Source organism: Rhizoctonia solani, chromosome 16 (genome assembly GCF_016906535.1).
Source record: "Rhizoctonia solani chromosome 16, complete sequence".
NCBI classification, from domain to species: domain Eukaryota; kingdom Fungi; phylum Basidiomycota; class Agaricomycetes; order Cantharellales; family Ceratobasidiaceae; genus Rhizoctonia; species Rhizoctonia solani.
Window position 1 is genome coordinate 1,059,596 of NC_057385.1, and position 20,117 is coordinate 1,079,712.

General features: G+C 46.9%; 6 protein-coding genes across 6 annotated transcripts; 2 read left to right on the forward strand and 4 right to left on the reverse strand.

Annotated features, from left to right (window-relative positions):
• Positions 1-1,770: 1,770 nt before the first annotated feature.
• Positions 1,771-4,638, forward strand: RhiXN_01575 (pyruvate dehydrogenase E1 component beta subunit; the record flags this gene model as incomplete). Its single annotated transcript, XM_043321394.1, has 15 exons — positions 1,771-1,824; positions 1,879-1,954; positions 2,007-2,163; positions 2,217-2,332; positions 2,385-2,745; positions 3,076-3,106; positions 3,161-3,393; positions 3,449-3,546; positions 3,597-3,730; positions 3,777-3,860; positions 3,913-3,955; positions 4,026-4,139; positions 4,194-4,366; positions 4,438-4,570; positions 4,628-4,638. The coding sequence occupies 15 exons, from the start codon at positions 1,771-1,773 to the stop codon at positions 4,636-4,638; spliced, it is 1,818 nt and encodes a 605-aa protein (XP_043187217.1).
• A 249-nt stretch (positions 4,639-4,887) lies between these two features.
• On the reverse strand, positions 4,888-7,758 carry RhiXN_01576 (Helicase associated domain (HA2); the record flags this gene model as incomplete). The annotated part of the gene is made up of 17 exons (XM_043321395.1): positions 4,888-4,933; positions 4,981-5,013; positions 5,064-5,156; positions 5,207-5,273; positions 5,332-5,457; positions 5,510-5,531; positions 5,586-5,732; positions 5,795-6,184; positions 6,243-6,296; positions 6,350-6,482; positions 6,530-6,615; positions 6,668-6,929; positions 6,992-7,050; positions 7,097-7,225; positions 7,274-7,410; positions 7,467-7,544; positions 7,602-7,758. 17 exons carry the CDS (start codon positions 7,756-7,758, stop codon positions 4,888-4,890), a joined length of 2,019 nt encoding a protein of 672 aa, XP_043187218.1.
• Positions 7,759-7,882: 124 nt separating this feature from the next.
• Positions 7,883-8,988, forward strand: RhiXN_01577 (pre-mRNA-splicing factor SYF2; the record flags this gene model as incomplete). The annotated part of the gene is made up of 5 exons (XM_043321396.1): positions 7,883-8,090; positions 8,156-8,422; positions 8,471-8,723; positions 8,775-8,871; positions 8,920-8,988. The coding sequence occupies 5 exons, from the start codon at positions 7,883-7,885 to the stop codon at positions 8,986-8,988; spliced, it is 894 nt and encodes a 297-aa protein (XP_043187219.1).
• Positions 8,989-9,666: 678 nt separating this feature from the next.
• RhiXN_01578 (adenylate kinase) lies at positions 9,667-10,769 on the reverse strand (the record flags this gene model as incomplete). The annotated part of the gene is made up of 5 exons (XM_043321397.1): positions 9,667-9,885; positions 9,951-10,069; positions 10,132-10,326; positions 10,388-10,529; positions 10,590-10,769. 5 exons carry the CDS (start codon positions 10,767-10,769, stop codon positions 9,667-9,669), a joined length of 855 nt encoding a protein of 284 aa, XP_043187220.1.
• A 3,119-nt stretch (positions 10,770-13,888) lies between these two features.
• Positions 13,889-16,364, reverse strand: RhiXN_01579 (uncharacterized protein; the record flags this gene model as incomplete). Its single annotated transcript, XM_043321398.1, has 6 exons — positions 13,889-14,273; positions 14,333-14,362; positions 15,336-15,761; positions 15,816-16,091; positions 16,143-16,197; positions 16,280-16,364. The coding sequence occupies 6 exons, from the start codon at positions 16,362-16,364 to the stop codon at positions 13,889-13,891; spliced, it is 1,257 nt and encodes a 418-aa protein (XP_043187221.1).
• A 1,640-nt stretch (positions 16,365-18,004) lies between these two features.
• On the reverse strand, positions 18,005-19,752 carry RhiXN_01580 (Es2 domain-containing protein; the record flags this gene model as incomplete). The annotated part of the gene is made up of 5 exons (XM_043321399.1): positions 18,005-18,558; positions 18,611-18,686; positions 18,770-18,820; positions 18,880-19,596; positions 19,648-19,752. The coding sequence occupies 5 exons, from the start codon at positions 19,750-19,752 to the stop codon at positions 18,005-18,007; spliced, it is 1,503 nt and encodes a 500-aa protein (XP_043187222.1).
• Positions 19,753-20,117: the final 365 nt, after the last annotated feature.

Consider the following 20,117-nt stretch of genomic DNA (forward strand, 5'->3'; position numbering starts at 1 on the left):
TACATAGACTTCTACGTGAATTTTTCCACCCGTGCTAATGGTTATAAATGGGATAGAGGTCTGTTAAGAGACAACTCACAGGAATCGCAGGGGGTTCGTTTTTAGCTAGAGGGCCTCAAACCACCAGTGAATGTACTTGAAAAGTCTTCATCAGTATTCTGGGACTTTCCCAGAAAGACGGGCGTTAGGTGTAACGAGTTGTGCGCAACATCGGACAATTCTATATGTATTAGTCCTACTGGGAATGTGAGCCAGTGTCCGAAGAGGAGTAACTAGAACTTGCTCTCTAATCTTATGTAGTGCCTTCCCGGTGCCCCTGGGTCTAGGCCCGCCCGTGTGTACGGCAGATCTGCGCTCCGTCTACTGTCTACGATACTTCCTGGCCACCAGCCTACAATTCCATCCAAATTACATTGGCGCCACTGACCCATTCGTCGATTCAACGTTTTTGTACATCCGATCTTGGTGCGAAAGTTACTTGATCCACCGCCGTCTATATATAAGAGTGGTTCTACCAAGCTTGGTTCGGTACTTGGCGCCAAGCGATGTACTATGAACACTGGCGTATATGAAGCCCTCTTTATTGTGCCCCGTTAACTTTTCCGTCATTGCTTTCATTAACCTTTCGCGAGTTTCAGGGCTTAAATAATGGGGTATCAATTCTGAAGGGGTCAGTCGGATTTGTAATTTAGGATATCTGACCTATCTATACTTTGGTTGCAAAACCTACCATCATAGACCTCAGAGGATATTGGTTTATCAGGGACTACTGGCCTGTTTTCCAGTAGGCTTCTTATCCGATGAAGGGGGAGTGAGTGGTGGTTTTCCATGCACCTGTGAATAGGAGGTCCGCGTAACATGTGTCCGTTTCGGGGACGACGGTGGCGTTACAGAAACTTCTTCATTGATCAAACTGGGTGAGTAAATGCTGTATGTTAACTACCTGGCATATATCTCGACCAATTGGGGCGATTTCGACAAACCTGATCTTGATTTCACTGGCGTCAGAAGGGTTTCATTTGTGTGTGTTCGAATTGTATATATCAACTCGACCAAGCTACCTGTATACGTATATAGCTCAGTCTACATGAATCTATATATCGAATTCTGGATTAACATACTTATCTTCCGTGCCATATTTGGAACGTATTGGGGATAGTAAGCTATATATATAACTATCGCAAACTACAGGCAATTAACATAAGGCAGTTGGGGCGGGGAGGATCCCGAGATTGTCTGGTGTCTCTCCTTGTGTTGGTTACTCATTTATGTCTCCTCCGGTTGCTTAAGTGGCGATGTATGTATTATGTATTCTGATGATCAATAACGTTCCCATTGCTCTGTATCTACATTGAGCGTAACAGCTAAGAACTCTCAAAAATAATAATGGTTGAGCTTGTATCCTGAAAGTTAGAGGGAGCATTACACGAGCACTTCCGAGCGTCATACCGAACGCTCCGGAGCGCTCGCCGACAATAGCGAGTCCCGGAACGTTCCCGAGGTTTTCGAGGTCCCGTAGAGTTGCTGGGTGCTTCGCACTAACTTACAGGAGGAGAGTTGTTGGCAATACATCAAGAAAACTACTCATGAGACAGGGTTGCATGAGTCAGCTTGCTGTATTGATCATGTTGTCCCAGACATTGTCATTAACTTTATCAAACTACACATTGGTGAGGACAAAAGCATAATCAATGGCAATATGGAGAATAATTTGTTTGTGACAATCACGTGATTCTGTGCGACCAAGTGGCGCGAACTTAGTGATCCAACATGGCCAATACTACTGTCAAGGGGGCAATCCACATTCATGGGCAGAATCCACAGGTAAGAAATGTTTTCGTGTCCTTTGTATTGACACTAAACTAATTTTCTATATAGTTTCTTGTTGAGAAAGTCATTCGCACGCGAATTTGGGAGTCTGCTTACTGGAAGGAGCAATGCTTTGCGTTAACTGGTAGGCGCTGTACTTGAGGCGCCCCCTACATTCTAATCATATATTCTCCCAGCCGAGTCGTTGATTGACAAGGCAATAGAGCTGAATAGTATAGGGGGTGTTTACGGAAATCAACGACCAACCGATTTTATCTCTCTGCTTTTGAAACTTCTTCAGATTCAACCAGAAAAAGAGATATTGATAGAATATTTGATGGTAGATGAGTTCAAGTAAAAATATTTCTCGCCCGTAATATTTGACCCAGTACTTACAACCGTCACAGGTACTTACGAGCACTAGCTGCAATGTATATTCGTATGACCTTTCCACCCGTTGAGGTGTACGAACTACTCGAACCTCTGTTAAAAGACTACAGGAAGCTTAGGCTAAGAAATATGGGTAGGTGTTTGTTCTGATTTGGTATACTCACGCCCTGACGATGGTTGAACAGCGGGATACAGTCTGACTTTTATGGATGAATTTGTAGACCAGCTTTTAACAGAAGAGCGCGTATGTGATATCATACTTCCCCGTCTAGCTAAACGAGAAGTACTCGAAGAAACGGAAGGACTCGCACCCAGGACAAGTGTCTTGCTGGATGCCATGGCAGGAAAGTCCGTGAGCGATGACGAAGACGGCGCCAAAAAGACACGGAAACGATCAGAAAGTATTCATTCGGATCGCTCAGTTTCTAGGGGTCGATCATTATCTCGTTCTTCCCGCTCTGCAAAGTCCTCTTCCAATTTCGTTGATATGCAAGAGCGGTTTGTATCCAAAAGTCCTTCTCGCTCTCGTTCTCGTTCTCGTTCTCGGTCAGTGACCTCTCCCAGACAGCGCTCACGCACCCGTTCTCCCTCACCCTATCGTTCGCGATCTAGGAGTGTCTCGCCTGATAGGATGGACGTAGCCGAATCGTAATGTTAGCGCACCCCAGCATCATAATATATAGTCTTTGATAAATACAAATAAACACATGCCGATCGTTAACCTTACATAAGTAATCGCGCTCACTCGCAAGATCCGCGCCGCAGACACGGTCACGAGGGTTGTGTCAATGGTTTAGGCTATCCGATAAATCGGCCTCGTTGTTGGACTACCACGCACACAGTCGTGTTTTTTCCCCAAGATAATATGATTACTAGATACCTTTACTCCCGTTCTGGACGCTACTTGGTAAGTATCACTCCTGGGTCAATATTTTTACAGCTTGAAGATATGATCATCTAGTCAAACGCAACCAGGGGACGGTTGCTATCCTCTAGCGCTCCTTTGCGCTCAGAATCAATAGAGCCACCTCCAGCAGGCGGTCATTCGACAAGTGTGGCCCAGTCTCTTCTCCTACGGACCACACGAGAAGCCGCGCTCAAAACCTCTGGTGTAACTTGGAAGGATGAAGCAAACGAAAATGGACGGGAAACCCGCAAAATGAATATGTATCAGTCACTTCGAGATGCCATGAGGTGCGTTAGCAGATAATCCTGGCTTAGATAACATAAATCAAGTTTTCTTGACCAGTGTCGCAATGACTAAAGACGATACTGCGGTGGTATTTGGGGAGGATGTGGCCTTTGGAGGTGTATTCAGATGCACAATGGGATTGGCCGAAGAATTTGGTAACAATACCTACTGTTGGTTGTCCTTGATATTGATGCAATGTGTATAGGTCGGCAACGAGTGTTTAACACTCCACTTACGGAGCAAGGGATTGCCGGGTTTGCTATTGGAATGGCATCTATGGGCCATACTGCAATTGCAGAAATACAGTTTGCGGATTACATCTATCCTGCGTTTGATCAGGTAGGTATCCTATACGCTCCGTTTACTTTTACTAACTTACTTGCAGCTTGTAAATGAAGCCGCAAAATTCCGCTACCGCTCTGGGGGGCGCTACGATGTGGGGAAACTCACAGTCAGAACCCCCAGCATGGTAAACTGCCTCTGCATATATGCTCTACCTTTATTTATTCGTTTTTATCCAGTCTGTTGGGCATGGTGGCCTGTACCACTCACAGTCTCCAGAAGGTTTTTTTATGGGGCTGCCGGACTCAAAGTAAGAAAAACTTATTCTGGATGTTATGCGGACGACTAATAGGCACAGGTGGTGATCCCAAGAAGTCCTATCAGGCCAAAGGATTGTTGCTCTCCGCGATTCGAGATCCCAACCCGGTAATATTCTTGGAGCCAAAGATTTTGTACCGTTCATCAGGTAGGGTTTGCTTGGAAGCCTTTTTTTACGGTTTTGTCTGACAGTACTCTAAAGTTGAACAAGTTCCCATCGACGATTTTGAACTCCCAATTGGCAAAGCAGAGGTCTTAACTAAGGGTAACGATGTCACTCTATTAACCTACGGCTCCCCAGTTTATACTTGCGAGAACGCTATAAGCCTCATTCGAAACCCGCCGCCATCCATTGCACATCTCATCCCAGAATCCGTGCGGGGAGTCTCCATTGAACTATTGACCTTAGAACACTTTTGCCTTGGGACATTCATACTGTTATGGAGAGTGTGAAGAAGACTGGGCGGCTTGTAATTGTCCATGAGGCTGGGAAGACCATGGGCCCTGGGGCCGAGATAGCAGCCGAGATTACCAACAGATGTTTCTTGAATCTCCATGCGCCTGTGAAGAGGATAGCTGGTGAGTCCATAAGTATGCTGGGTTATAGTTAAAGCTGATTTATCGCGGCGTTTACAGGCTGGGAGTGAGTTCATAGTCGATCTCTGTGATTAGATTGTTTCGCTGACATTTATATTACAGTACGCCAGTCCCATTGGTATACGAGAAATTCTATATTCCCGATGCGTTGCGAATTGTCGATGGTATAGTGGACACTGAAGTACTAATCAATATCTGGGGCTTTTGTGGCAAATTACTGTATAATGCTGTATCAAACAAATCCATTACTCCCACGGATTGTAGTCGCGAGCGCATATACGGGCGGCGAGTGATGTGAGCTACATGCTTCGTTTATCCAGGTACTTATGACCGTACTCCAAGAGCCTGAATGGAAGTCAGTTATATTTTCTTATACTAATGGATTAGCGTACCAGTCGGGCTCGATCTCTGTTAGAATTCGGATTCTAGGTCCCAATTATTAGTGTCATATCCTTCGAAACAACCCACTACATACTGTGTTTTCTTGGTTTCTTCCATTTCATGATAGACAACCCAACCTGTCCTTGGCTTACGGTAAACATACGGAGTTAGGATGCACATGTAACACCTAAAAAAAAACTCGTCAGAACCAGTCAGGGAAATCAAGCATATGCTTACCGTATCTCCTCGAACAGAACGGTACGTCCCGTCAGCAGACCACCTGGCTCCGTTCCTCCAATATCCGCTGACTAGGCAACGTCGTAAACGGATCGCGTCCCCCTCGCAACTCTCCAGTGGCAAACCAAACCTAGTCATGTACTTCTTGAGTTGAGTGCGAATGGACACGGCGCGAGAAAGAGCGCGGAAGTTGAGTGCGTGGTTACGACACCAAGAAGCGGATTGGCCGTAGCGAACAAACGCGTTATATGCTAAGTGAAGGGTGTTAGTGAGATGAGGTGAGGGATACAATCAGCAAAATACCGTTAAGAAGCGTAAGGTGGTCCTATACATTCCATCATCAGAAGGCGCATATAGAGACAGAGTCAAGAACACTCACCCCTTCCTCAGCCGTAAATTTCCGTCTCTCCAGTTCTGCCAATGCTCCAGCTGCGCCGTCAGGGATAACAAACGCATCTTGTACAGATGTCATCGCAGCGATCGTAAGGATTTCTTGACCACATCGATATTCCTTGGAACTGAAAAGCTACGACGATACGATAACGTTTTATAAGGATTGAACAATCCCTCATGCTTTGCTGCTCTTACCATGCCAGCAATCGTTACTTCCACAGGGCATTCAGACACCTTGGCTCCGACTTCTGTTAATACTCCGTCTTGATCTATCATTCCAGCTCGTATAAGCCCCTCAAGCGCCCTCAGTAAACTCTCCGATGGTGGAGGGCTGAGCCATTCAAACTTCATCAGATCATTTATACCTAAGCTCTTCAACTGCAATAGCGGAGTCGTCAAGTCCGTACGAGTGATTTCGGGTGGAGTAGCTTTAGAAAGGGTCTTGAATGCGAATTCGGGGTACAGCCGGTAGCATATACCCGGTGCAGTGCGCCCCGCACGGCCAGAGCGTTGGGTAGCTGATGCTTGGGATGTAGGCACAATGGAGAGCGACGAGAGTGAATTCGCAGGGTTGAAAGTCCGAATCTAAATGTCGTACCAATCAGACTCAAATAAACACCCCCATAATCTCAAATAGGCCAACCTTTACGAAGCCGCAATCCACAACAAACCTAATACCGTCGATTGTAACACTAGCCTGGTAACAAAAGGGTGAGGACGATCTACAGCCGTGGAATGTAGCTTGCTCACTTCAGCAATATTGGTTGAAACTACGACCTTGCGCGTTCCTCTTTCAGCAGGCTGAAATACCGCCAGCTGATCGTCCGTGGAAAGCCCAGCATGTAATGGTAGAGGAACCAACTCAGGAGCACCACGTGGAAGTCTATCGAACAGATTAGTTATTGACGGTACATAGCGAACAACACTCACCTAGGCACCAGTTCAGAGAGCTCAGAAAGGCATCGGTCAATCTCTTCGCGACCGGTCAAAAAGACTAGAATATCACCCTGACCGGGCTAGAGCACTTCTATTAGATTAACGTTGGTAAACGGAACAAATCGTGCCCACCTGCATGTGAAGTCCCCAAACGACACGTACTGCCTCTGAGACGTAATCCTCGGTGGGTTCCTTCAAGTAAGCAACCTCCACCGGGTACATGCGTCCTTCCAGGCTGACAATAGTCGCTTCATCAATAGGGTTGTCCGTTGGGGCAATAGAACCACCAATGCCAGCCACTGGTGGTCCAGAATTGAAATATTCCAAAAAGTACTTCGCCTCGAGTGTTGCAGACGAAACTATTAGGCGAAGGCTTGGTCGTTTGCGACGGATCCTAAAATTGATACCAGTTCCAGGCTTCAAATTTTATGGTAGAGCAGTATGAGCCTCACCTACTTCTTTAGAACTCCAAGCAAAAGGTCTGTATAGATGCTTCTCTCATGGGCCTCGTCAACCTATAGAGAGTCAGATTAAATCCCGGCAAAGTTATAGAGCACGTACCATTATCACGCTATACTTGCTGAGCAAAGGGTCAAGCATAGTTTCTCGAAATAACATTCCGTCCGTCATATACTTGATGCGTGTTCGGCTTTTGCTACTAACGTCTTCAAACCGGATAGTATATCCAACCTATAGAATATTAATCACAGCACTGTATTCGAGCAAGATGCAGCTTACCTCGTCGCCCAGAACGGTCCCAACTTCTGTGGCAACACGGGCCGCAACAGATGTAGCAGCGACTCGCCGTGGTTGTGTGCATGCAATGACATTTCCATTGGCGGCCCATCCAGCCTCGTACAAATACTGCGGTAGTTCTGTAACCGATTCAATAGGCATTGTGCTCATTTTACGAGTCTCGAAGAGTACTCACGAGTTGTTTTTCCGCACCCGGTTTGTCCGACAATAATAACCACTCCATACTTTTCGACAGCGTAAAGGATCTTTTCCCCTAGTACAAAACTTTTTCGTAAATTTCCGATTAATTTTGGTCGCGAATTTTACTGACTATGCTTAAATATAGGCAGCCGTTCCCTTTGCGCCTGAATACCCAAGTTGGACGAGGCAGGTGCTGAGTGAATGATGTTATCCTCGGCCTGAGTGGCACGATCTAACGTGCTCCCTGGAGCAGTCGTGCCCGGCTTCCAGAACTGCATGGTCGACATGTTAATTTAGTATGAGCAAATCCAGCACCACAAACGAGGTCTGGTTTAAGTCCAACTCAGCGCTTAGCACGAGCAGCGGGCAGCGTGGCTGTGTTAGCACAACCGACCTTGCAACTCCACCACGATGTCTGACAACTCTCAAGTGCCCGCTGCTACACCCGAAACAGGCCACAAGGATGTTTCCCCGGAGGTTCATGCTGAATCAGGCGGCTCGGATAGCGGTGGAGAGGACGCTGTGGACTCGGAAGGAAAATCGGGTAGTGCTACGCCTCTGACAGAGTCCAGTACGGGAGGCAAAGCAACCATAGAAAAAGAGCAGCTAGAATGGAGGCGTTGCGGGCCAAGATGGTGTGTAAAATAGCCGATTTTTCTTGACTGCTTACCCCAACTAAAACAGTCTTGTCTATGCCACAGCGTGAATCAACAGCTGCCAACCGCAAGGACCTGATCGCAGAACACAACAAGGCTAAGTTTAGTGTCAAGGAAGCAGCAAGGCTGGAGAAGCAACGACGACTCGCCGAGACTTTGCGGGAGTCTATGGACGCTGAGGAGCGTGGCGAGGACATGGAACGCAAAAAAAATTGGGATTACAGCATTGAGGAGAACGACGAATGGGAGAAACGCCAGGCGAGGAAGGAGAGAAGGGCTGACTTTCAATTCCATGGTATGTTCATATTGTATTTTAATAAATGGTTACTTACTTTTTGTACAGACGACGCTCATGCTGCCCGGAGAAAGTACAAGAAGGATCTCGACCTAATCAAGCCAGACCTCGCTGCATATCAGGCCCAAAAAGAGGCTGCAATGAGCCAAGGCTCGGCCTTACAGAATTTCTCGAGCGGTAGCTCATCGAACGCCGTAACAGCTTCGGAGCAACTATACCGTGATGCCAATACATTGTTATATGGTGACAATAAGCCTTCGGAGGAGGCTATCGACCGTGTAGTTGGTAAACTTAATCATGAGTATGTTTCTGCTCCTGGTTTGGTGACTCTCGATTAACAATATGCACTTAGTCTCGACAAACGGAGCAAATTCTCTAGGAAACGCAACAACGAGGAGGAAGGCGATATTACTTATATCAACGAACGCAACAGAGTATTTAACAAAAAGGTGCGTGCGTCTCCGCCAAAGCACATGTTCGTTCTAACGATTGTACAGATTGCCCGATTTTACGACAAATATACCGCCGAAACCCGTGCATCGTTCGAACGAGGCACCGCCCTGTAGTTTACTATATACTAGATCAACGACTCTTCTGCGCGCTTGGCTTCTGTACTTTTACAATTCACTTAAATCGGATAAACTACCCATATCTATGAAAATGCGAACCGAACGCAATTCCCTGTATCGGAATAGTGCCATATGTCCACCCAACCCAAGGGACTTGGCTACCTGTCGTTCCGGTGACTGTCTTGGCCGTTGGTCTCATTTCTCATGTCAGACTCAGCTCCGTCACCAACAGCAAATGACAGATAGATAGCACCTCATTATTCCGCAGTCCGGTCACATGCACAACTTTCCGCGGTCACCTCCGTTTTATCAAGTCAAACGGTATCAATTACACATTCCCAAACAAGTGATAGCTTGAATAACATCATGATTTTTTGTAGGTAAAATACAACACACCATGTAGGCTGAATCAGAGTCATCTGTGATCGTAAGATAAAAGAGAACAGAAATAGAACACAATTCGTCCGAAATATCAAAACACACACTCCCCGAAGCATAAAGTCGTTCTAATTTGTTCAAGCAAAGAAAGGTGTGCGAAGAGCGCCACGTCCGCGACGAGCGCTGGTACGAGTGAAATCCCACCCGCTCCTCTCTATTTCTTCGGCGCTTCGTACAGTTGCTTCGAGTATGGAAGCACGAGGCGCGCAACCTTGCGAGCTCGGGAAGGTCCGTCTATCATGGTAATATTGGTCGTTGGATCTTGGCCTTCTGGCGCAGCGGGAGCCGAGGGAACGAGGCGCTGATAACTCCATCAAGTTGAGGCCAAATCTCATCGGAAGTCCGACCAGAGAGGGTCACAAGCTTGGTAGCGGATGGGTTGAGAGTAGAAGCGTAGTAATCGAGCAAAGGAGACGTGTGAGCATCAAACTGTTCGAGTCGACGGCGGAAAGTGGCCTGAAATTAAATTTAATGGTCAATGTCGAGATTAGATAGGCTCGGTCATATGCGCATGATCTTACCTCGTTATCGTCTGGGCGTTTGACAAGTGCCTCTCCAGTCACGTCATCACGGCCTTCGATACGTGGGCGATTATAAGATGTGTTGTATACTCTTCCGGAAGGCAAATGCACCCATCGGTCTGAAAAACAGACATCATGTGAGAATGGTAACGGAATTATCGGAAGTGTCGGGAATGCTCACCTGCAATACGGCCAAGAATAACCTCATCTGGGACATTTAGATTGACAATGAGTGAGAGAGGCTTTGTGAGGTGTCCATCTAGTAGTTTTCCTTGTGTCAGAGTACGAGGGAAACCGTCGAGCACCCAATGCTGTCCGCGGAGGCTTTCCAATTTTTCCAAAATGATTTGCATAATCAAATGGTCTGGTACAAGACCTGTGATGTACAAGACGTTATGATCAGAGTGCGTTACAGTCAAGAGTGTATCGGGACGTACCTCCTTGGGCGACGATGGCTTCGGCTTCCTTCCCGATTGAGCTCTTCTCAGCAATATGCTGGCGGAGGAGGTCGCCGGTGCTAACAAAGTGGACTCGATACTTGTCCATGACTCTCGAAGATAGAGTTCCTTTTCCGGCTCCCTAGAATGGCCATCGAGTCAGCACTGGTCACAAAACAAACAAATATTAAAGGTGGCATACAGGCTTGCCGAACATGAGCATCCTAAGAGCACCATCATTGTTGGAGGCGCCTGCATTAAAGTCGGCGTAGACAGGCACAGCTCTACCTGCCATGGACGATGAGCTAACGAAACGAGACGCAGAGAGCGCGCCGGAGAGCTTGAGTGCAGAAGGACGAGCTCGGAGAGAAACGAAGGCCATGATGGGAGATCTAAATGTATGATACAAGAAAGAGACTTTGGAGTGGTGGGGAATGAAGCAGTCCAGACGAGTGCTTTATAGCACGAAACCCAGGTCCGAACTCAAACCAGTCAGGACGGTCGTACGAGAAAACGGTCGAGCTATCTCAGGGATGGTTGACGTCCTTATCCCCAACAGGGCAGAAGGCGTCAGAGAGGTCCCCACAGTTAGAAGATTGCAAATTGATGATGCACGAACCACCACCGCCACTAATAGTCCTGATCACTAATCAAATCGAAGCGACGCCTGGATCTTGACGGCTCAGGCACTGAGTTTCTCAACCAAGATCCGGAGTATCTAGCCTGATTCATTTCAATCGACTATCGTAATTAAAAGAGACTGTATTTCTTTGTATATATGGTTTAACAAAAGAGAACAAATATGAGAAATGGATGAGGAAACAGCTTCTCTAAAATACAGACAGATATTGAAACAATTAGAATCAGGTATATGGGGGGTGTCGAAAATTTGATCAATAATATGTATCCGAAAAATTAGCGGGTAAAAGGAGTACTATGCTGTTTCTTTATATGGCGCAGAAGTGCATCTTGCCGACTCATTGTACGCCCACACAATGGACAGAGTACCTCTGTGTTATCGTGAGCACGCTGCCACTCGTTGTGGCGACCATACTCCCGCCCACAGCCACAGAGACACACATAAATCTTGCTCCCGTTTTTGTTGATTATTTGGTACGAAGGACTGTAGCACCACATTGGTTAGCATAAATTGATACCCAATAATCAGGGTGCTACTATACTCACGAGTCAAGAGCGGTCGCCGATGACGAGGCTTGAGATGTCGGAGAACTGCGTCGCCTTCGAGTCCTGGAGCTAGTCGCCTGTGCAGGAACGCTTTGAGCAAGTAATTCCTGAGGATTTAGGGTCCCGGGAGATGGTGAGGGATTTGAATCGTAGCCGCCACTGGAAGCATTGAGCCAGCCTGGAAGTTCATTTGTCCCCATATACTGTTCAGCATAAGGCCTAGAGTGGAGTGAGGGTATATGATGAATATCGAAACCGTTGGTAGTGAATATAGTGGGTATTCAGCCGCTGAAAATCCCTCCGACGGCACAGTTGGTGTTTCGCCCGTCCAACCGTACTCGGGGTTAATATACGGCCATGGCGCGGCGTTAGTGTCTGGATAGGTTCCAGCGTTATTGCTTGGGTTGGTAGTGTAATAACCTAGATATTCGCTGGTTTGTGGTTGGGACAAAGGTCTGGTGATATAAAGGTGGCGGGAATGTTACGTTGGCAACCAGCATATATGCATCCTAATATGGCTACTTACGCATAGGACATGTTCGCGTGACTATGATGCTGCTGATTGTTACTTCCCTCTACTGGGCTCTGACGCCGGCAACTGTTAGGATAAGACATAGAGGGTGAGAGTAGAACTAAGTAAACGAAAGAGATGCCGATGCAAGGGGGCACAGAGCCGAGCTTATATATGCTTTGGCGCCAGGCTGATATTGCGATACTTGAGCCTCCTTGAGGGCACCTCAACGTTAGAATGGAAAAAGTACGCGGAATGTTTGTGTCATTAGCGGGAGCAAATTGACGTTGGTGATACTGAAGTGTCCGTGCACGACAAAGCCAGCGCCAACGCGACAGGTTTACACGCACCTTATATGGAAGGTCTGTATGAGAAACGTGGATGGTCCCTCAAGTCCATTTGTTAGGCAGTGCATGAACTTGGACCACTGCGTGTATGCGGAGAGAGGCCGAGGTTTGATCACTTTATCCTCATCATCTGGTATCCCACGGCTACCTGAATCGAGAACGCCTCCTCGCAAGTCATTTTTTGAAGGTGCCCTTCACTAGGCCGAATTAGATTTGAGTGGCTCCTCAACCGAATTATTTGAAATACACAAATAACAATGGGTTGACTTTTCTATATACTCAGACCCCTCTGTCTCTTGACCAAGTATTAGGATTTGTAAATCAAACACGCTGAATTATAGTACTTTATGCTACTCTGCCGCATACAGAGAGCATGACTTGGGCCGAAACTGTTACAAAGCGGTGCACAATGACTTCTTGTAGAGATTTACCATACGCTTCTGTTCATAGATTAATTTATCTCACTATCCGAAGGCAAGGCTATGTTCTGAGGCGAAGTGATGAACCAAACACGTGTTGGACTGGTTCAACGAATGAAGTACACAGGCACGTGAATTCGAGACCCAGAGGCACCCTTCTAATTGGCCTGGAACAAAGCTCGAGTGTCCCGCCGAGCCCGCCCACAATGACGTACAACGTTTTCTCGAAGGCTCAATGAACTATGCCAATGATGCCTGGTTGACGTTTGTAGCCTCTGTTCCACAGCTACAATTTTAGTGTTGTGGGGGTGATACTGGTCAATTGAATTGCCAACTCGAAATGGAAATTTCCCGTTGCCCCAAATTCCGACACAAGGACTATCCCCCTTGAGAATGGGTTTTGCTATGCCAAATTTATCTACATATTCGCCCCATATGATTCATTATTTGAACTAGAAAATCAACGCATTCTCAAGAATAACACACAACGTAACTCCACCACTTAGAGAAGGATTTTCGTGAGCCAAATGATATTAGCATAAATGCGAAGGAAGATAATAATATCCTCAGTTGATTTCGGCCAGAAATTCCGGCAAGTTGGCCGAACTAATGATTATAGAGCTCTCTGATTCTTCCCTTGGCTCGAATGCAGCCCGGGGTCCCTTATATGCTTATTCATAACATCCCTTCGCGTGAATGTCGCGGTGCAATCTGTGGTAGGACAAGATAGGCGTTTGGGCTCGTGTTTGCGTTTCCATTCATGCATACGCTTATATCGCCTTGCACAATCGACCAGTGAACAACTATATTCGACATAGATTTTCTTCTGCTTTATATAAATCCAATAATCAGGCAGCTGAGACCCACTGTGATCTTTAACCTTCGGCTTGATATGGTTGAGTCTGGTGAACCAACATGAGGGCTCTATCTCCACATCTCCTACAAATTCCGTCAGAATAGCACAAATAAAATAAAATGAACCTTAAAGGTAATGAGGTTCGATGCAATCGGATGAATACAGTGGGAATAATGGCGAGCTTTAAGGTAGATCTGGAAGCTGAGAAACATTACCCCCGTTGTCGGACTGTGACCCGGACACGGATGTACGCTCTGTTTCATCGCAGCTCAGTAAGTGTAGATCAATTCCAGCTAGAGTAAATATGGTATTATTCAATAGTTGAGGGATGGCGGTAGTTTCGTCAAGGGCTGCTGTATCATACTCGCTCCAAAGCGAGTCAACTGTGTAGCTACACGGAGAGAAATCTTCGAATAGACAAGCGTCTTGTAAATAGTAAGTGTATGACGCGCAGGCCGGCCCAAGTTGTTCTTCTGGTGGTTTGGACGGTGATAGTTGGCCCAAATGCCCGAACACCCGGGAAGGAGCGAGGCGGGAGGCATCGTTCTCCTGAGTGCCGCCGTGTAAGCTGTCATGTAGCTCATATCAGAAGTGGAATTCCCACTTTTAGGTCAAGGTGAAACTCACGAGTAGTAGGGATAGTCGCGACCAATAGGACTGTACATATAATGATTTTCAGTATTTTCGGACATGATTATCCAGAGGTGGATTTTAGTACAATACCACCGCTCAGAGACTGTATAAGTATCCCTAACTTGAAGGTGCCTAGCTAACAGCCAAAGCTTGGTGTAGAGGTTTGTTGAGGCTAATGTACTAGTGTCGTGACTTATGTATAGATGTGTGTGGATAAGGTTTTCGTTAATCGACTACCCATCATCTAGCCACAATCATTCGCCAAAGTCAAGGAGATCCAATCCCAGTCATTTATCTATGTGTAAGCACTCGTAAACAAGTACGCACACGAATAAACAGGACTCGGGAACTAGCAAGTGTTTGTAGTTCGAGATACTGTTCCATGAGGTATCTAGCTGTTACATACTGGGTAAAAAAACAAATGGTATAACAATTCAGAATGCAGGCATCACGAAGACTAGATTATGGTGGGTCCAAGTTCCAATAAAACAGTAGAAAAATGCAAGATATGCCTATTTATAAAGCTTCGACTTATTCGTGAAGAGCATTGATCTGTTCAAGGGGGGGGGGGACGAAAAACCAGATGAATAGAGAGACAACAGCCCATTCAGTCACTCCGTATTTTGAGGTGGCAATGTTTTCTGGAATGTTTTCGCATACAATCTGGCCGTTTGAAAGACTTGCCGCATTTGTGGCAAATAAATTCTCGCTTGGTTTTATGTGCACGTTCCCACTCATACTTTCTCATATACCCTGCCATACCTTTACACTGCACAAGCGATTTGAGCTCAGGATCTTGAGAGCATCGGCATATAATGCGTTTATTGTCCAGTACCTCACAATATAGCCAGCAGCGCTTGAGTGTGGAATCCGTCGTAGCTGTATCTAGCTCAATGCTGTTAGGGGTTTCGTATTGAGAGGTACCTTGTCGCCTTTGTTTACTTCTACTATGAATCCCTGTCAAAGAGTTTGCTGCTGAGCTATGATATAGGCTTACTGGCTAGGATGAGGCTGAGGAAGATGCTCAACCATACTGGAGGAATTAAATCCAGTTTGTGACTGCTTCGTACTAATATTATGGTTCCGGGGCTCCAATCTAACATCCGATATATTTGTTAAGTCGTTGAGATGCATCTGAGATGGCTCGATAGAGAAACCTGGGGTTTCGTCAGCTTGAACAAGCAAACCAGTCGACCAATATAGGAGTGCGTGGGGATGTTGCAAGTAGTGATGAACTGTATCATAGGTATACATTAGACCTCCATAGTACTGATTTGGTGCGTTCGGTAAATAAACTGGAATCCAAGCAGAGGACGGAGTAAACGGTCTTTCTGGCGGCACAAGCAGCCCGGGTGGGGATTTCGGTAATCGGGGAGGAGCGGCCGTAGTGGCTACGGTAACTTTGTTTGTCTCTTCAAAATCTCTGGGAAGCTACTTGTGTTAGTTGCGAGACCCACAGCTAGAGTAGATAACTCACACGTAGCAGGGAGTTTGATAATCGTAACGGTTATATTCTTGGGCACTGTGAGCCTCCGTTGGTATTCGTGGGTAGTCGAGTGGCTCGGTACGATAGCTGCGTTCTTGCTGACTGTGAATACTGCTCGAATGAAGTGAGAGATTCTGATCTGTCGCAGAGGACATCTGCTCCCTGGATGGGTCCTCCAGTGAGACATCGGATTCAAGCCGAGTTTCATCTATCCAAGAAAAAAAGTCGATGTTGCCCGGGTCATCCACATTAGTAATACCAAGTAAGCTATTGAGAGTATTAGAAGAAGTAGCCCACTAATCCCATGGTAGCACCTACAGCTGATCGGATAAGTGTTGCTCGCCCAATTGGCCGAGGCTGTAGCCCATGTTCTCTGGAGAGATCAAGGCAGCATAGCTTCAGTCTGGCAACCTATATAGTGATTTGTCCTCGTGAACACAGATGAAAGCTCTCACCATACTGCCTTGCATTGAGCGGAAGAATGAGCACATCAACATGGGTAATTGTTTGTGGTGAAGTGGTGTTCAGCCATTGAGCCATAAACGGAAAAATATCATAGCAGTTGCTGGGTGTACTCTGGTAACACGTTGGTAAGACTGGGATAATGGTGTAGCTACCTTTCGAAAGTTTTAATACAAAGGCTTTTCAAACAGAACACAATCAAATAAAACAATCAAGCACCCAAATGCCGAGGAAACGTTGCATGAGGTGAGATTGGAATGTCGAGCGCCAGCCTGAAGTTCAGAAAAGCGAGATTAATGCCACGCACAAGTTTATTATAGTGTGATGGTTTGCTTGCGCTGGCAGTACGGTAAGTAGTTAACACTGCTCTTCTACCGTAGTTACTATCGCAACCTCATCCTATAGTAGGGTATGTGTGTCTCGAATGGGACTAGGGGGCGGGCAGCAGTAGTAACAGCAAGAGACCCTAAACGAAGGATAGTTACACTTGAGTACAAACAATAAAACAATAGGGATAGCACGACCAGTGATTAATACAAAGCGATACATGCCCTTGGCCACTTCGCCACAACTTCTTTTTGGCGCGGACTGCAAAACGTAACTGTTGGAAATGGGCACATGATAAAACACGGTGGTCACCATTGTAGTGATATTACTAGTGCCAATTTATAGCTTCCCGTAGGGTCTAAAGCTAAGCTGGTCCAAGCAAAATTCTGGCAGAGCTTGGATGAAGTCATTCTTTATTGATGTCCGATTACTCCACTTCGCAATTGCCCCACCTTTAGGCGGGTCTGGCTTAGCTTTGGTTTTAATCGTTGCGGGAAGCTATCCAATGAGAGCATGGAGCATGAGTTGTGGCTTACAGAGATATATACATTATATTGACTACTAGGACCAAGATTCAGGTGTTCGCCTATCATCCAACCCTACCTTAGTGCTGTCGAGATAGATTTCCCTTTTGTTTGAAGTGCCTCTTAATTTACCTTAGCACACAATGCAGCCGTGCAAGGGTCGATGGCCTTGCCCCACTTGAACCTTGCAAAACTGGGGATAGCTGGATTATGGCACTACTATTCGTATAGTCCCTGGACAAATGGTGCATTCGAGTGGTGCATATATCTACCTAAACTCGGCTCAGCAAGATGTGGTCATGGGTACCATAAGTGGGATGCATCAACATCGTGATCAGTGCTGAGCATACGCACAAACTTAAACCCAAGAACAGTTGGGAGGCATGGCTGGAATCTTGTGTAAATGAATGCTCAGGGCAGGATTGTTATAGAGTGCACAAGAGCCCCCTTGTGCTCATGACGTAACAGTGCAGCAACAACCGCCCATTTGGCCGACGTCCTTTGTGGCTAGGGATTACTAAATCGAGAGGCGGTTATTTGTAAGCTGTTGGCTGATGATGATGCGAGGTCACAGTTTATATTCAGAACATTTATGGTCGAAAACGTAGCTGATATGTGTTCATGCGTTCTATCGCACCTGATGTACCGTCACTCGTTACCGTTCGATTTCGGCCCACACGCAGAAGAATAGATTATTTTAGGTTTAGTATGTACTGGACAGTGAGAAAGCGAAAGGAGTCAAGCTGAAATATCCTTGTGGGTTAAAAACGACGGTACTGCGTAAAGATATGATCTCCAAATAGATATCGACTAAGCTGGGTGGCCCACTAAATATTCTCTCTGCCCCCGGAAGGAAGTGGATAAAAGTCACGATCGTCGGTTGACAGCAGGACTTGGAGTCCATCGTTCCTTAGCAAGGTCCTTAGATTGTTTCGTGGCCGCGTCACCCCAGCCTTCACGCTGCGCCATTGTTGATACGCCTCCTGTTCGGCTCAGGAGCTTTCGCGCTGCAGGACTTAGTGATACTTCCGATCGACGCGGTGTCATCATCGGAGGCGGCATCCTTCCCCCACTTTGTTTAATCCGTATTGCTCCAGCTTCTGACCTCGGAGTTGCAGTCCCCCGTGTGGGGTAAGGGGATAGTAGAGCCGCGCGCTGTGCGAGTGACTTGGACGCCTTATTTGCTAGTCGATGAGAGAGTAGGTCCCGCCGAGAGGGTTCAGCAATGCGGAACGGGGTTTGGGGATCAGCAGTGGGGGTGTCATCTCCATCCGAAGAAATGACTCTCGGGGTTCCTTGCAAAGTACCCCAAGTCATCAACTGCTTCAACCCCACCGGGCCCATTTGTGATGGCGAAGGAGAGGCCGTTTCCGACACGAACGAATGTCCTGCAACTTTAGGTGTTTCTCCACCCGATACATCTAAGCAGTTATGATAAGTCAGGTAACTCCAGTGATTCTCACTGGTACTTACATGGACGCCCGGCGATCGCTGCATCGACACGGCTGTGTGTCGGACTTGACGGCTCAGTCACCCCAGAGGCTTCGTCCTGGTCAGCGATTCGAGTGCCGCCGTAATGAATGGCCCTAGGTTCTCCTTTCGTAGGAGGAGGTGGGCAGTAGAAGAAATTACATCGTATGGGGATTGGTTGGCGTCGGGAGGAAACATTAACGAGTTACGGGCCTTCACGTAAGAAAAATTAGTTACTATTTGTCAATGTCGATATCTTCCAATAAACCCACCTTAAACTTCCAGCCCGGTACGCCTGCTGGCCTATCGTCCTTTTTTGGGGCCATGACCTCCTCTATAGTTTGGATTTGCTCAGCTTTTACTAACTGTTTATCTCCTTCGGAACCCTGGTGAGACACAAGTGCGACTTCCAAGCCTTTCCCTTCGAGATCGCTAGAACTTAACGAGTCTCCGGCCAAAATAGCTTTAGGCGAAGTGTTTGGCTCGCCAGTAGCAGTAATGGCCAGGGTCGCTTTCACAGCCTCCAAGAGTGCAGTCTCCCGTCGGGTGTATTCAATGGCTTTACGCTCCTCGACTTTGGTTTGGGCCTCCCAAGCCCAGCCCCACTTTTCCTTTCGTTGTCTATTTTCGTCATCGAGAATCGTCGCAAAACTAGCATTATCTTCTGAGGTATAGCGAGCTTGGAATTCGTCCAGCGAGAGGCCCTTAGTGATAGAGTTCCCTCGCGGCTCAAATTCAGACCGCCTAGATATAGGGGTATCGGAGGGTCCAGCACCATAAGGCGTATGAGACGGTGTCTGAAGGTTTCGGTAGTGACCAGGTGTTGGTGTAGCAGCTAGATCCTGTAGCCTTCGAACAGATTTGGATATTTGCTCTGGGTCTCTTGTATCCAAAGCAGACAGGTATCCATTTGTGGCGTCCAGATGTGCGAGCGAAGGGAAGAAGTCACGAGCAATAATGTCTGATAATGCGGATGTGTAGCTGTCTTCCTGTGTGCCAAATAAGTCCAGTATCCAATCACATCGGGTGTTTACACTTACATCTAGGATGACCTGGCGCGACAAAGACTTGGATTCCCCTGAACGAATCAGAGCACCGTGATATTCTGAAGAGCCAGCAGCTGAGCAAGATCCGGGATGTGTCATCAGTCTCTGGTCACAAGATAAATGCGGATGGTGAATCGAATCGTGGTGGCTGACTACAAAGTGTGGTAGTTTCTAGGCGCTATTTCCATCCGTGGACGTGGGCGTCTGATATCCCCAGAATCGGTGGTCATTGGTTGGGAACCGCGTGCATATCGCATCACTCTGCAGGTTATAGGAAGGTTGGATCGATAAAGAATGCATCTGAGGCTCCACCCGTCGGTAATTACGCACCCCCATTGAATCATAGCAGAGTTTGCCCCACCAGCGTCTATATAATATTCATTAGGATGCCTGTTCTCTAGTCTCCCACCGTTTCTCCCGTAGGAGAGCCCATCCCTGACAGCATGTCCAACTCACATTGTCTA